At 41.9% G+C, this 14,761-nt stretch overlaps 1 protein-coding gene across 8 annotated transcripts in view; it reads left to right on the top strand.

Moving 5' to 3' along the window:
* Grip1 (glutamate receptor interacting protein 1) overlaps positions 1–14,761 on the top strand; it is a 586,206-nt gene that overhangs the window by 417,025 nt on the left and 154,420 nt on the right. For 7 of the 8 annotated variants that reach the window (XM_040754819.1, XM_040754813.1, XM_040754812.1 and 4 more), the window contains one exon: positions 2,950–3,030. The exons of the other annotated variant lie outside the window; for it this stretch is intronic. In XM_040754819.1, coding sequence (XP_040610753.1) covers positions 2,950–3,030 — 81 coding nt within the window. The remainder of the gene's footprint in view (positions 1–2,949; positions 3,031–14,761) is intronic. 8 annotated transcript variants of the gene reach the window in all.

Genomic DNA, 14,761 nt, shown 5'->3' with positions numbered 1-14,761 from the left:
ACACAGACATGCACACACACACACACACACACACACACACACACACACACACACACACACACACACACATGCACACACACAATTAAAAGTAAAATAGGGAGCTGGAGAGCTGAATCAGCAGCTAAGGATGCTGTTTCTCTTCCAGAAAACTCAAATTCAGTTCCCAGCACTCACATGGCAGTTCACAGCCATCTTTAACTCCAATCCTGGGGGATCCGATGGCCTCTTCAGCCCTCCACAGGGCACTAGGCAAGCACACACGGTGCACAAATATACGTGAAAGCAAAACAACCATACACATAAAATAATATAGTATTTTTAAGTAAAATAGATCAAAACAAAATGTGCTCCATCTTTCTTGCTCTTAGGCGTCTTAAGGTGGAGTGTCGACTGCTGATGGTCTGTGCCTTTTCTCACTTTCCATTTGCAGACAAAGTTTGAGTCAAGAGCTGAGTTTTACTAAATCACCTCGAGACAGCAGAGGTCCACCCTGTGTTGGGTAGCTGAGGGTCTGGAGTGCCTCTCATATATTTAAAGTGAAGAGCCAAGTCTCCTGGTAACTGCATTAAGTTGTACCAGGCATCTCTGCTACTCAGCCCTCCAAGGTGCTCATGACAAGTGTAGCCTCACTCCCATCAGGCATTGCAGCCATCACTCTGGCGCCTTTAGCAAGGTACTCTTAGCTAAAACTCTACTTCCCGCATACGATTATTCGGCCAATACAGCTTTTGCTTCTGGATAAGCCTTTCCTTTCCTGTGTGCCTGGGAAGGGCGTGTTTGGTTTTGGGAGGAAGGGTTTGAGTAGGGAGTGGTGATACAGATGCTGGTCAGGTGGCCATCTATAATTCAGTTTCAACCTTTTTACCAGAGTATCTCAGCCCTAAATCAAGGAAATTGCTTTCAAATATAAATGAGAAAACAATTTAACAGGATTGGTCACTTCAATAATGCAAGCTAGGTGAATTTCTTTTTTCTCCTTAAAATAGAGAATGAAGAGAAGGTAACCCACGAGTCCCCTGAGAAAACCTCTGTTGCCCTTTAAGGAACTCCAACACTGCATTCAACCCAGGGCCTTACTGACAAATTGGAAACTGGAGAAACCTAAGTTGCAGTTCCTGAACCTGGCTATATAATGGACATCACTTGGCTCAGTGCTCTGTTTTTATAAATGAACACTTGCCCAGCTGTGGCTAAGGAAAGGAAACACAGTTTCGAAAGTCTTGTAAATCTCAGATTTTTGCACGGAACCAGCCTGTTTGGATGACAGTTGCATGAATTGAATGTCTGCTTATTAAATTAACAATGTGGGAAACTCTTCAGGTGGGAATGGGTAGTGGGACAGGCGGCAACTTTCATGATGGAATATTTAGATTGGTTTTCTGATATTTTAATTGTCCTCAACATGGTGTTTGCAATGACAAGAGTCCAAGACCTAAAATGCTGCTTAAGAAGAAGTATAAATGATGTTGATTGTTTCGGTACCCTACAGCCAATAGCTTTATTATGGTTGGAAAAAATGAACAGAATCGTGTGATAAATGGCATATGAACATGAAACAACATGCCCGCTGTTTTTCAAGTTAATTGCCGTTACAGCAAGTGTTAATCTTTCCTTTTGTCATTGCTTATAAAGACATTGCTTGTTTTTATGAAGACATGGTGAATCGTTTCCAGGAAAATCACATCCTAGAGAAGAAATGAGCGCTTTGCTGTAGAAACACACACTGTCAAGTTTCCAGAATGAATGGGCACAGCCCTTGGGAGCTAAACCTTGCTACTCGATTAAATGCTTGTTATATTTAATTGTTTGCCATGTGCAATATGATTCCTCTTAATCCTTTAATGATTTCCGGTTAAAACAATGATAGCAATAACAAACATGTTCCAGTGTGGGATGATGTGTCATTGTGTCACCCAGCTTGACTGAATGTACTGGGTAATCATTTTACATGATTTTTTTCTCAAGCCACATCAATCCTGTTCTTGAAATACTTAAGGTTTTTCGCCTGCCATCTCCTTTACTATTAATGTAGATGCTTCAACCCAGACTTGGAAGCATTGCCCTTACTATTCTAACACTAGCACGAGCCTTCCCATGTCACTACTCATGTTCCCAACTCAGAAGAAATCCTAAACAAATCACTCTACTTATAATTAGGTGGACCCATCTCCTCCATGATCTTGACACCTCGTGTTTCCATCACTCGCCTCTCTCCTATTGCTTACACATGTATGACGCTTTGGACTCTCTGTCTTCTCAGTTGCTCTCTGTATTGCTCTGCGGGTTGTTTTTAACTCATTCTTAAAAAGAACTTACAGCTCTTTGCAATACGTGTCTTCTTTTGCCAAGCCATCATCCTTCCCTATTTCTCAGCCTCTCTAATCTTATGTCTGGAATAACCCCCACCCCTCTGCTTTACCCTGAATGCCTGAATGCTGGCTAGTGTTCCCAAGAAGAACCTACTAACTGCTGTCTTCATTCTCTTGCGGTACTAACACTCTTTCATCCGCTTATCTGGAATTCTGCGTTTCTTCTCCTTTCCTTTGTTCTTCCACCTGATTATTCTTAGTGTCCACTGAGCCATTTTGTTCAGTCTTCATCTTCCTGTTATATCTACCCACTGTGTATTAGTGGGTATAGGCAACAGGCAAAAGATTGACGTGCCTACGAGCACACTTCTTTTCATTTAAAAAATGTTTCCATGTACATTTTAGCTTTCCATCCTTACCCTAGGAGAGGTACCTGAGAATTGTGTCCCTCTTTTTCAAGAAGACACTGGTGGTCAGAACATCCGCTCATCCTAAAGCTCATCCAAATGTAGGGTTAGGTCACCCATTCTTCTTCCTGCCCCTCACTACCTCTCTCTGGAAGGATTGTGATCCATTACAGGTCTTCACTTCGCTGGACAATAGATGGAAATTAACCAAACCCTTCATTGTACCGTTGCAGATGAGAGTCCCTACACTAAATCTGCCAGCCAGACAAAGCCGCCTGATGGAGCATTGGCTGTGAGGAGACAGAGCATCCCAGGTTAGACCAGACTGTTGGATATTTCAGCTGTTTTACTTTTAAACCCTGTTATTTGGTGGTCCCAAATGGTTCCAACCTGGTACCCATGGTATTCCTAGAGCATGGACTGCATTCTACATGACTTGTACAAACAATGAATAGAAACCAGGTCAGGAAACCTCTCTGACCTATGAGAATTCATCTTGCAGCCTGCCACGGCAAAACCCTTTGTGAAATGTCTCAAATTGGTATCAACTCTGCCTTTTACTAGTCTTTAACTCTGGTTTCAACTGGGTGGCTTTCATGACAGCATCCATTTCTTTACTGAAGTGCCTGGCAGAACAGAACTGTATGCTGATGGTATGTGTGAACCAAAACTCTACTCCATTCTTCTCATCCCTTCCAACCTAGTTTTGCTTCTGTTGGATGACTCTTGTAAAACTCAGGGGCTTTGTGTCCTTGGGAAGATGGTTCGGGTCCTTGTGTTACAATGAGTGACATTTTTCACCCAAAACATTTGTGAGAAACATATTGAAATGTCTGTACCCCAAAACCAGCATTTTGAAGCTTTGACTTAGAGAATGGCATAAAGCATGTACACTGTCAAATCGAAAAGGGAAGGAAATGCAAAATATGATCTCAACTTGATAATTAGAAGACCATTTATGAGAGCACCTATGCATAAGAGCTGGGTTAAAAGCATTAATGGGATTTAAAGATCCATTTAAAACATGTTTATATATTTCATTAAGCATGGCTAAAACTAAACTATAAGACTTCAGATGAGAATGATTTTGGTAATTAGGGAGTTGCAGAGCGGTGTTTTCTAGTTAAGTTGAGTAGGTTGGCCAATCTCTTAATAAAAGGGAAATGTTTTATTTGAATACGAACAAGATGAGTCTAGTCTGTGGAAAACTTGGCTTGTGGTTCTTGCTTGATTTTTAATGGGTTGCCCGCGATTGTGTTTAAGTCTTGTTTGATGCCTTAAGGTTATTAGGAAAATCCATAGCTTATAAAGAGACATGCATCCGTTGTATTTCCTTATTTCGTGGCTTTGAAGATTCCAAAGTAATTTAAATTCTGGAATTGGCTGGCCTCGCCTAGTGCCAAGATTTCTATTCCATTCTGTGAAACATCAATCTTAATGCCAGTCACATTTAGAAGAACTATAGGAGCCATTTCTAAACTGTGTTCTCGGCTGTAAGTAAGTACCCTGTATCTGAAGGTCAATAATGTCAGCTCCATGTCATCACCTTCCTCAACTTCTGTACCTTTGCTGGTGCCTCATATTTCTCTGCTGAAAGAGATAAGAGACTTCCCACTGCCCTTGCCCACCAGAGAAGGACACTATAGCTCCAAGTTTGGTAAGAATGTGAGATATTTAATTTTCTGTGCCTGGATTACTTACCATGGGCTTAAAACAAATGGAACCAACTGACCACAGACCAAGACCTCTGAAGCAAGAAGTCAAAATATAGCCCTTTTCTCTCATGGTGCTATCTCAGGCATGTGGTCACAGTGACAAAACACCATAGGCTATAATTTAGGATTTCCTTCCAAGGATTTTATGATGTCACATACTAAATTGTAACTCACTTGAGGGGACAGACATTTTCTTAAAGTCACTGAGTCGTGGTTTCACGTTACACCTGGGGTTAGATTGATAAGTCATAACTGTTCTTTCACATCATGCAAGTTATTCCTCATCACAAAAGTTTTGTTCTTACAGATGTATATGATTTAAAGTCACTGGAATTAGGAATTTTTGTAGACTTCATGGGTTATTAGCATGCTTTTTGCTCATTCTTCATAGATTGGGGGCCAGAAGGAATGAGTCTTCAAAAATGTCTATTTTTAAAACAATCCAAGAGAAAAAAAAGATACAGTATCCAGAGGGCTGAGAATCTAAATGGTTAATGGCCCTTTGCTCTGCTAGCTTACATAGAAAACAAGCTTCTCCTAAACTCCTTCCCAACTAACTAAGCATCCTTGGAACCCTGAACGTGTTCTACTCTCTCACTTTACAGTCCTTGTAAACCACTGTTTGGATAAAATGAAGGTCACAGCCCCAGAACCTTAGCAAGAAATCCCTTAGAGGTATAAACCAGCATCAAGAAATCTTGACAATTCTCCTACCAACTTCTCCATCTTTGCTCTCGGGCAACCAAGGACAGAAAACAGACAGGACAGATGCCTGGTAAACACATGTTCACAATTTGCCACAGCTTCCATTGAAAACCCCAAAGTGGTCTGTGGACTAAGCCAGATTGGATTTTGCAATTTTGTCCCTCTCCTGTGCTCGCCTTCCAGTCTCACTTCCCCTGAGGTGTTATTACCTCCCTCCAAGCCGAGCAAGTATATTTAGAGGACAGTGCCTCAGTGGGAAGGCAGTGTTGGCTCATCAAATTGCTTCTGATCTTTGTGGACAGAGACCTCCCAAGGCAGGTGCTGTCACAGAGCCATTTAACCTCACCAGCTCCTGTAGGGTAAGACAACATAAGGGGGCAGAAACTTTCAAAGAGCAGGCATGTCCCACGTCTGCCTGTAAAGCTGTATGCTGGATCATCCAGTAATGATGATTGAATCTAGCTATTTCTTGATGGATGGAAGGAAATGAGGTAGGTAAGGGCACTGTAAGATTGTGACAATTGAAGCTTTGAAAGTTGTTAGACAAATGCAGATCTAGGTAAGATTCTATAATGTGGCTGCACTATTTTCATGGCCTAGCAGATGCTCTGTAACAAAGGGGCAACTTTGAATGTTTGTACAGAAATATAATTTGCTTTTAATTTACTTCAAAGCCCAGTATCTCCACATAAACTAGAAATTAGTATAGCAATTACTTTAAAATCATAAGTCAAATATGTATCTTTCATTAAATTCTTTCATCTCCCACCTTTCGCTTCAAAAAGAAAAAAAAAGCTATGTATTGAAAATCTCTTAGGAGCAAAATACATTTGCTTTGGATAAAAGAAAATGCATTATTGATATTATTTGGGTGCTCCTCGTTTTAATCATGTCTACTGTGGTATAAAATATATAAACAAATATATTTCTTTAGACTCTCACAAGACTTCGTTAATTTTCAACGAGGGTAGTAAATGATGGCATGACTTGCCCTGTGACAATGAAAGATAAATTGAAGGGTCACCTTCTATTAATAAATAATGATAATAAATAAAGAAGTGAAGTTTTAATCCTACTTCAAAGATTAAATGAGTTCCAAATTCAAAAGTATTCTGCGTTAACAGATACCACATATCTATCTAGCTTTTTGAAAAGGCTTTGGGTCTGAGGCCCCTTAAGTTGGCAGGTGAGTGGCGAAGTGGAATTAGGCTCGTTAAAGGGTCGTGGAAATCAATAAAAACCTGTTTTCCCTACTCAAGAAAATATTTTAATCAAATCTGTCTATTGTGTGTAAAGGAAGAAATGAGACACTGCATTAGACTCACGTGCATTAGAATTAATGTCATATTGATTTGGCTCATCTCTCTTTCCACAATGGTCCTCCTAAGGAACCCCATATTACTGACAAATGTGGCAAGCTACGAGATATCATCTCTATCATCTTTCCAAAAACATCAGTGCACCCAGAAAAATTATCTTGAATCTACATTCAGATTGCATCACATAAAGTTGTGGAGGGTAGTTTTTTTCTTTCCCTTGTGTACTATTAGTAAAGATATTGATTTGTTCATAAGTGACATTTAAATATGAGGCTGAGAGTTGAAAATTTGTCCCATGGTCCAAGATGTACCTAGTAGAGCTATTAGAATACATCCAGGAAGGATTCACATATACTCAAAAGTCACAGATCTAGGGGGAAAAATGTCAGGCCCTTGACATCGTGGAGAACTGGCAACCTTGAATTATGGAGAGAGGACAATTTTAAATTTCGAAAGTCTTTATGTCTCTATTCATCATCTTCCTGCTGTTGTTGTTCAGACAATCTGATGCTTCATCGATCCACGTTTTCATTATTCCAGCAGATATCTAGTGTGACTTTGACATGAGGATTTTATAGCTGTGCTGGTGTTCAGGCATGCAAAGGCCATTCGCTCAGATTTTAGAGGCTGGCTCTACTTTGGCTCTTTAGTTCTATTGATGAAACTCTCCAAAGAAAGAATGAGTCTCCCCAGATAGCATATGGAAGTCTGCTGACCCCTCCAAATGTGACATGCCATGTAAGGACTGGTGCTGCAGGTGCTGCCCTTCATCACGAGTGTTTACAAAGTCAGCTCAAGTGTCTCCTTTAGTTTTTAATAAGCTTCAAGATGATGGTCAAGAGCACTAACAGCGATGCCACTTCCAAGTCTACCTTACAGATTTTTCATCCTCGACCCTCCTCCCCCGTAGTACTTAGCATGACAGTTCGCTACCTACTAAAGTGTTCCACAGCCTCTATTGTCACAACCCACTGATTCCTTTACTCTGTGGCAAATATTCACACTGATCCTGAGTGTGCACCAAATATGTCATTTCTAAGGAAATCACCTCCCCAAACTAATGGATGAAATATAGATCTACTAGAAACCAAAGACTTCTAAAGGTCAGAGCTCTCTCCCTTGGCTCATTTGTTTCTTTTGCGCAGAATAGATCTGTGCAGCCCTCCTCCACCTGAAGAAACCATTTAAATACTGTTTTAGAATGAAGTTGACAAGATGAAGATGATTCGTTTCATTGTTACAGTATAGAAAAGGGCTAACACCTGTAAAAAAGAAAATCCAGTGTTTATAAATAGAACTGTGCAGAATAGAATGGTTACTTAGTATGGCCGGTAAACATTAGAGATTTCTCTCAGAGAGCTGATATGGTTTGCTGTGTGTGACTGGGATACAAACTGAGTTCTCAAGTAGCACTGAGTGAAATGAGCAGTTTGATTTGTGTGCTCAGTGCTGCAACCTTCGTTAGCGATTTACGATTGTCAGCCTCTTGTGTTTTTACGTCTTCTGTGCCTACTAGTAAATAGACATGGCTGAACGACAACAAAATGGTACACATGCAGCAAGTGATTTCCCAGTAATTCTTCCCCTGCATGCAATTTAAAGGAAGATTATTTGTAGTGACTTCCTATTTCGCCTTGATGTTTCCAAAGACTCCTGGGCTATGGGGATGATGGTACTCTGGCAATGCCATGCTCTAGGTATGATCAGGGGCTGGCTTTGACCACAGCTCATGTAGCCTCGCAGTGTCTGAGAAAAACTGTCCAAGAAAGCTCAGCGATGTGTATCTAAGAACTACAGGGAATTCTTTTCCCTCCAAATCTCTTGCAGCAAAGGAAAATCAATCTCCCCCTTCATCAAGTTAGAGGGACCCCAATTCAGGGTTTAAATGAAGTTACTTTAGGAAATCAGAGGAGGTGAAAGCTGTGTGTCTTGACCAGCATGTGAGAAGAGCAAAGAAGCACTTTATGTCATTTACTACAGATTCGAGTCCTGGGGCCAGTGGATATTCCGCCTTGATCCATCACCCTTAAGTGGCAGAACAGCCTCCTAGATTTCAGGCTCTCACATGGCATGTTTTGTTATATGACTAGGTTCTGCTTATAATTGTAATTCCTATAATTTTCAAACACATTTGAGCTTATGTTTTGTTATCTCTTACACTTCAGTATCTGAGATTGATAGGAGAATTTTATTTTTATAACATAAACAAATTTACAACTAAAAAAACTAAAAAGCTTCTGTAAGGCAAAGGACACAGTCAACAAGACAAAAAGGCAGTCCACAGAATGGGAGAAGATATTCACTAACCCCACATCTGACAGAGGGAAAATGGCCAAGAGACACTTAAGAAAGTGCTCAGCATCCTTAGCCATCAGGGAAATGCAAATCAAAAAACTTTGAGATACCGTCTTACTCCTGTCAGAATGGCTAAAATCAAAAACACTGAAGACAATTTACACTGGAGAGGATGTGGAGAGAGGGGAACACTCCTCCACTGCTGGTGGGAGTGCCAACTTGTACAGCCACTTTGGAAATCAGTATGGAGATTCCTCAGGAAAATGGGAATCAATCTACCACAAGACCCAGCAATTCCACTCTTAGGCATGTATCCAAAAGAGGCAAATTCATACAACAAGGGCATCTGCTCCACTATGTTCATAGCAGCATTACTTGTAATAGCAAGAACCTGGAAGCAACCTAGATGCCCCTCAACTGAAGAGTGGATGGAGAAAATGTGGTACATTTACACAATGGAGTACTATTTAGGAGAAAAAAAAACAATGGAATCTGGAAATTTGCAGGTAAATGGATAGCACTGGAAGAAACTATCCTGAGTGAGGTAACCCAGTCACAAAAAGACAAACATGGTATGTACTCACTCATTTATGGATTTTAGATATGGATCAGGATAGTGCCAGTCTGCACTTCCACTGACAGAGAGTCTGGGAAACAGGAAAGAACCTAAAAGATATGCATGGTACCCAAGAGAAGAGAAATGAGGCAAGATCCTCTGAACAGATGGGGAACATGGCAAGGCGGGGGGAGCTGGGAAATAGAGAGGGGGAGAAGAGGAAGAGAGAGTAGGTCATGGGGGAACAGGAAGGTTGAGTGGGGGGGGGTTAGGGTAGGAAGAAGAGGGAATCATAGGTTAGAAGATAAATCAGGCACCTCTAGTGATCTAAAGGGATGACACCAATTGGCAAGATAAGCAACAGTGGAAAGACCTCCTCGAATGCCCCATTCCTGATAATGAACTTGATGTCTATAACCATCCTGGAGCCTTCATCCAGTGACTGATGGAAGCAGAGGCAAACACCCACAGTTAAACACTGAACTGAACCCAAGGAACCCAGTGACAGAGAGAGAGGAGTGATGAGCAAATTGGCAAAGAATGGGCTGGCAAAACCAGCAGAGACAGCTGATCCGAACAGGGAAGAGCTCTGGGACCCCAGATCGACAGCTGGGGGGGGCCAGCATGGGACTGATGCAGACCCCCTGAATGTGAGAGTCAGTGAGGAGGCCTGGGTAACCTATGGGGCCCTGAGTAGTGGATCAGTGTTTATCCCTCGAATACAAACAGACATTGTGTGTCCATAGCAAAAAGAGGGCTGGACTCTCTCAGCCTGGACTCTTAGGGGAATGCCTGGACCCTACCCTGAGTGAAATGACAGACTCTAGATATCCCCTATATGGAAGGAATTGGCAATAGGGTGGGAGGCTGGGGGGGGTGGTGGGGGGTGCGGGAGGAGGGGAGGGAGAGGGAACTGGGATTGACATGTAAAACAAGCCATTTAAAATTAAAATAAAAAAATTAATGTAAAAAATAAAAATTTAAAACAAAGGTTTATATATCCCACCCCCAAAGCACCTGCCATCCACCAGTGTTTTTGTATCACTTTGGGACACTCTGACTTGGACTGAGAGTCCTCCAAGTAGAAGAGACCTTGAGAATCCTAATACTCAGCACTTTATAGGTACATAAGTGGGTGGCTGATTTATGGTGGGGAAAGGTCACTCACGTGGACATGGGATGCCTATGGGACTTCTTCTTAAAGATTAAAAGAAGACACTGAATGAGAAAGAGGACACGGTACAATGTGAACCCCAAGCATGGAGGATGAAAACATGAAGTGACCCAGTCTGACCTAATCCGGAAGCAGAGAGCATAGGCAGAAGGGGAATTGTGAAATCATGAAATTGGGTGGGCAGGGATGTGGGGAGGTTCTGGGAGGAGTTGGAGAAGGAAACACATGATCAAAGTATACTGCATGAGAAAAATTTTTAAAGAAAAATGTCTATGTAGCCAATTTTAATTATTTTCCTTGAGCTGGAAGCTCTGAAAATCACAAATACATGGAACAATACTATTTAATACTATATAGTATAGTATTTTATAGTATTTTGTAGCATTATATAGTACAGTATACTATTAAATATAGTATAGTGTTGTATAATATATAGTATACTATATATAGCCTATAATTTATATATGGTTGCCCACTGGGGACAATAGATTTAGATACACAACAGATATCTAACATGGTGTCAGGCTATGGTAAGCACGATGAAGAGAATTGATAGCAATAGAAAGTGTTAGGGAAGGAAAGCAAGATGGTGGCCATAGGGTTAAAAGGAAACATAAAGATGCCCTCAGTAGACAGTAACATTCAGCGTCTGAGATGAAGGAGGGATTAGCTAGTGATCTGAAGGAGGGAGTGCTTAGCAAAACAAATAGCAAGTACAAAGGCTCTCAGGTCAGAACAAACTTGGCCTGGTGTGGCAATGGAACAAAGTCCATCATTTCTAGAAAGCTGGGAGTGGCGAGGGATGAGGTTGGGAAAGAATTGACACGGTTTCTGTAGAGTTTACAGGTCATGATAAGAGACCGTGGATGTGATTCTAAGTGTGATGGAAGTTCTTTCAGGCCTGGAGCTTCTGAAGCACTGATGGGATTTGCTCCTCGTTTTAACTTCTCTAGCTGCTCACGGGAAACGAGAGTGGAAGCAGGAAGGCCTATTAGAAGGCTGCTGTATTATTACAGGCATGTGATGGTGACATCCTAGATTAGTGGAATAGTAGTGAAGATGATCAGATTTTTATGGTGAATGGAGAAAAGAAAATAGACAAGGAACAAGAACTCTGGAGTGACTCCTTAGTTTTCACTCTTACTCTCTGGGTAGATACTGATGCCACTTGCAGAGATGGAGCCCCATGCAGGAACCACAGGATAAACCCTGAAAACCCAGAGGAGGAGATCGAGGTTAGAAATTCATACTCTGGGTCTCTCAGTGTGGAGGAGGAATCTGCACCTTTGGGAGTAACATAACTCATTTGGGCAGTTCAGGTAGATTGAGACAAGGTCCAGAGTCTGAGCCTGGGATGTCACAGTTGTCAGGGGTCAGCAATAAGAGACAACTCAACAGAAGGCAAAGAGGTATGTAGGAAGTCAAGGATGTGTGGTACACTGAGTCCCAGAAAGAGTCATATGCCACTGTGAAGGGTGTAAAATACTGAGCCAAATAGCAATACAGATCTACATAAACATGGAAAGAGATAGAAAGCTTGTGTGCTAATCAGGTTTGCCTCTTCAGTGGGAAGTTGCTGCAGGAACAAATCATCTTTGAAGAGTCCCGGTACCAACATAGTCAGAGTTCCCTGAGAAGAAAGACAAAGTGGAGGCTGGAGGATAGCAGAGGTCCTGACTGGATGATGTGTGACAGAGGAGCAGTGAAGGCCTTTGCAGGGTGTGAGAGGAAGGGATGCTAAAGCTTTCAAGAAGAAGAGATATCATTTCAAAGATTGAGTGAGTGGATTTCCTGGGCCATGTTAGGGAATCACCACAGAGTATAGAATGCATAACCCCCCTCTCTCATAAAACCTGCCTCCACCAATCCAAAGGGGATGAAGTAGACTTACTCTTCTGATGTTAGCACCCATGTCATCCCCACATGTTATACAGTGGTTCCGTTAGCCTTACTCCCACTTTTCCTCTTTGCCACAATCATTACTTCATATGAGCTCCCCGGATGTTTTGTTAGAAATCTTTGACTTCCTAGTAGTTGTCTTTGCCACTTTTCTTTGGCTGTGCTAAGATACCATGACCAAGCCAACTTATGGAAGAGTTTATCAGGGCTCATAGTTTCAAAGGGTGAGTCCATGACCATCATGGTGGAGAACACGGCCACAAGCATGCCAACATGTTGCTGGAGTAGTTACTGGGAGCTTACATCCAATCCATAAGCAGAAGGCAGAGTTAACTGGGAATGGTGTGGACTCTTAAAGCCTCAAAGCCCACCCTTGGTGACACACCTCCTCCAACATGGCCACACCTCCTAATCCTTTGCAAACAGTTCTACCAACTGGGGACCAATCATTCATATGTGAGTCTAAGAGGGCTGTTCTCATTTAATCTACCACAGCAGTTTAATATATTCTGTCTCATGATGTTCTGCAACTGTTTCTGCTGGCCTTCTGAGCCATATCTAGTTCAAGGAGGTTATTGTTCTTTCCATTCAAAGAAGTGTTCCTCTATGAAAAGTTCTCCCCCAAACCAGACATTCAAATACTTTGAGTTTTTCACAGCACTAGTTTCAACTGGGTGTGGTCCAGGTTTGCTTTGTCTGCATTAGGATCCAGTTGCTTTTATGAATCACCCCTCACAAAGTGGGGAGGTAGAAATAGGAGTCAGACTATTAAAGGTGGATTTGTACCAAGTATGTGTGTGAGAGTGTGTGTGTGTGTGTATGTATGTGTAAGTGTAAGTATGTGTGTATATGTCTGTGAGAGAGTATGTGTGTGTGCATGCACATGCATGTATGGTCTCAATTGCCTTCTCTCATCTTTGAGCAGAGGAGTGACTCAGAAATTACTTTAGTCAGGCTCTAGCTTGGAAATAGATTGTCTTCCTGATTATTTCGTGCACATACTGCTCTACACTCTTGATGAACACTTAACAGATGTTAAGAATGATGAGCTTGAGACCCAAGTCCTCGATTCTCTCCCAGGAACATTGATTTGAAGACTCTGGGTGTCGGTCTCAATGAACCTCAGAGTTGGAAACTTTCAGCTCACAGATTGTCAAGAGAGATCCATACATAGGGCGAATCACTACAGCCACAGTATCAATGAATTGGCACTGCCTGGCGGTACTATATCCTGATGGGCATATCACACTCAGCCTTCCAGGGCAGAAACCAGAGGAAGTGTGGAGGTATTTCTGCAGTTGATGCCACACCGAACCCCACACACCACTTGAACCAAAAGCCATCAATATTTTTAAATACTTAATGTCATGACATAGAACATAGGGATACTGTGTTCTTGCAGGCCTTAGTAGGACTCATATGCAAGCGGTCAGTGACCATTGTTACTCCCCTGGTACAGGGCAGCCATGGATGTGTTTTGTTTTGCTAAAAAGTACTTAGAGACAACACTGTGGCTCTTCCCTGCATTTCATGTTCTCAGCCTAGTGACCGGGTTACACACAACTCTGTCATTCAGTTTACATGGCTAGTGAGTTCTTTGGATGTGTGACTCATGCTATTGGGATACATTAGGGGAAATTTGATTTGAAAGCAACTTAAGGTCATGCTGTTTATCAGTTAGAAGCAGGCTCCGGAGCCACCCTAGTTTGTTCCAATGTCAGCAGCCCCGCTACCTGCCGCTCTGTGAAAATAAGCTGGTTGCTTAAGTTTCATGCTTCAGCATTCCCATTGTGCAAAATGAGACTACAATGAGGATTACACAAGCTAATACACATGAAGCATCTATATTAATTATCTACTATCTGCTTAACAATATTACCACAAATCCAGCAGCTTAAAACCATACACACGTATTATCTCTCTTTTTCTGTATATTAGAATGTTGAATGTGGCTTATCTGCCCTCCCTAGAGTCTTACAAAGCAAGCTTGTTATCTGAGGTTTGATGAGGGAGGGATCTATTCCTGTTAGCAGACTTAGGTTCAGAACTTCAATTCCTTGCCTTCAGGAGGTCACCTTCAGCCCCCATCACTCTCTACTATTTTATAAGCCACAAAGGAGGGAAGTCACCAGGAGGCTGGGCATTGAACTCAGTGCATAAATTCGATAACATACATCTGGAATCTTTGCCAGTCCTCCTGGTTAGATTCAAGTCACAGGCCACACCCATCTCCACAAGGCAGAGTTTTAGCATCACTGTAACCAAAACACTCACCAGGCATGTCTTAAGGGTCTATAGTTGGAAAGGGTTTTCAGTGTTATTGTGGTCCTTTCTCAAGCCCACTCCTGGTGACCTAGCAGTGCTAAGCTCCACTTCCTTTTA

Source organism: Mesocricetus auratus, unplaced genomic scaffold (genome assembly GCF_017639785.1).
Source record: "Mesocricetus auratus isolate SY011 unplaced genomic scaffold, BCM_Maur_2.0 Super-Scaffold_100011, whole genome shotgun sequence".
NCBI classification, from domain to species: Eukaryota; Metazoa; Chordata; class Mammalia; order Rodentia; family Cricetidae; genus Mesocricetus; species Mesocricetus auratus.
This window is presented reverse-complemented; position numbering and strand designations above follow the sequence as displayed.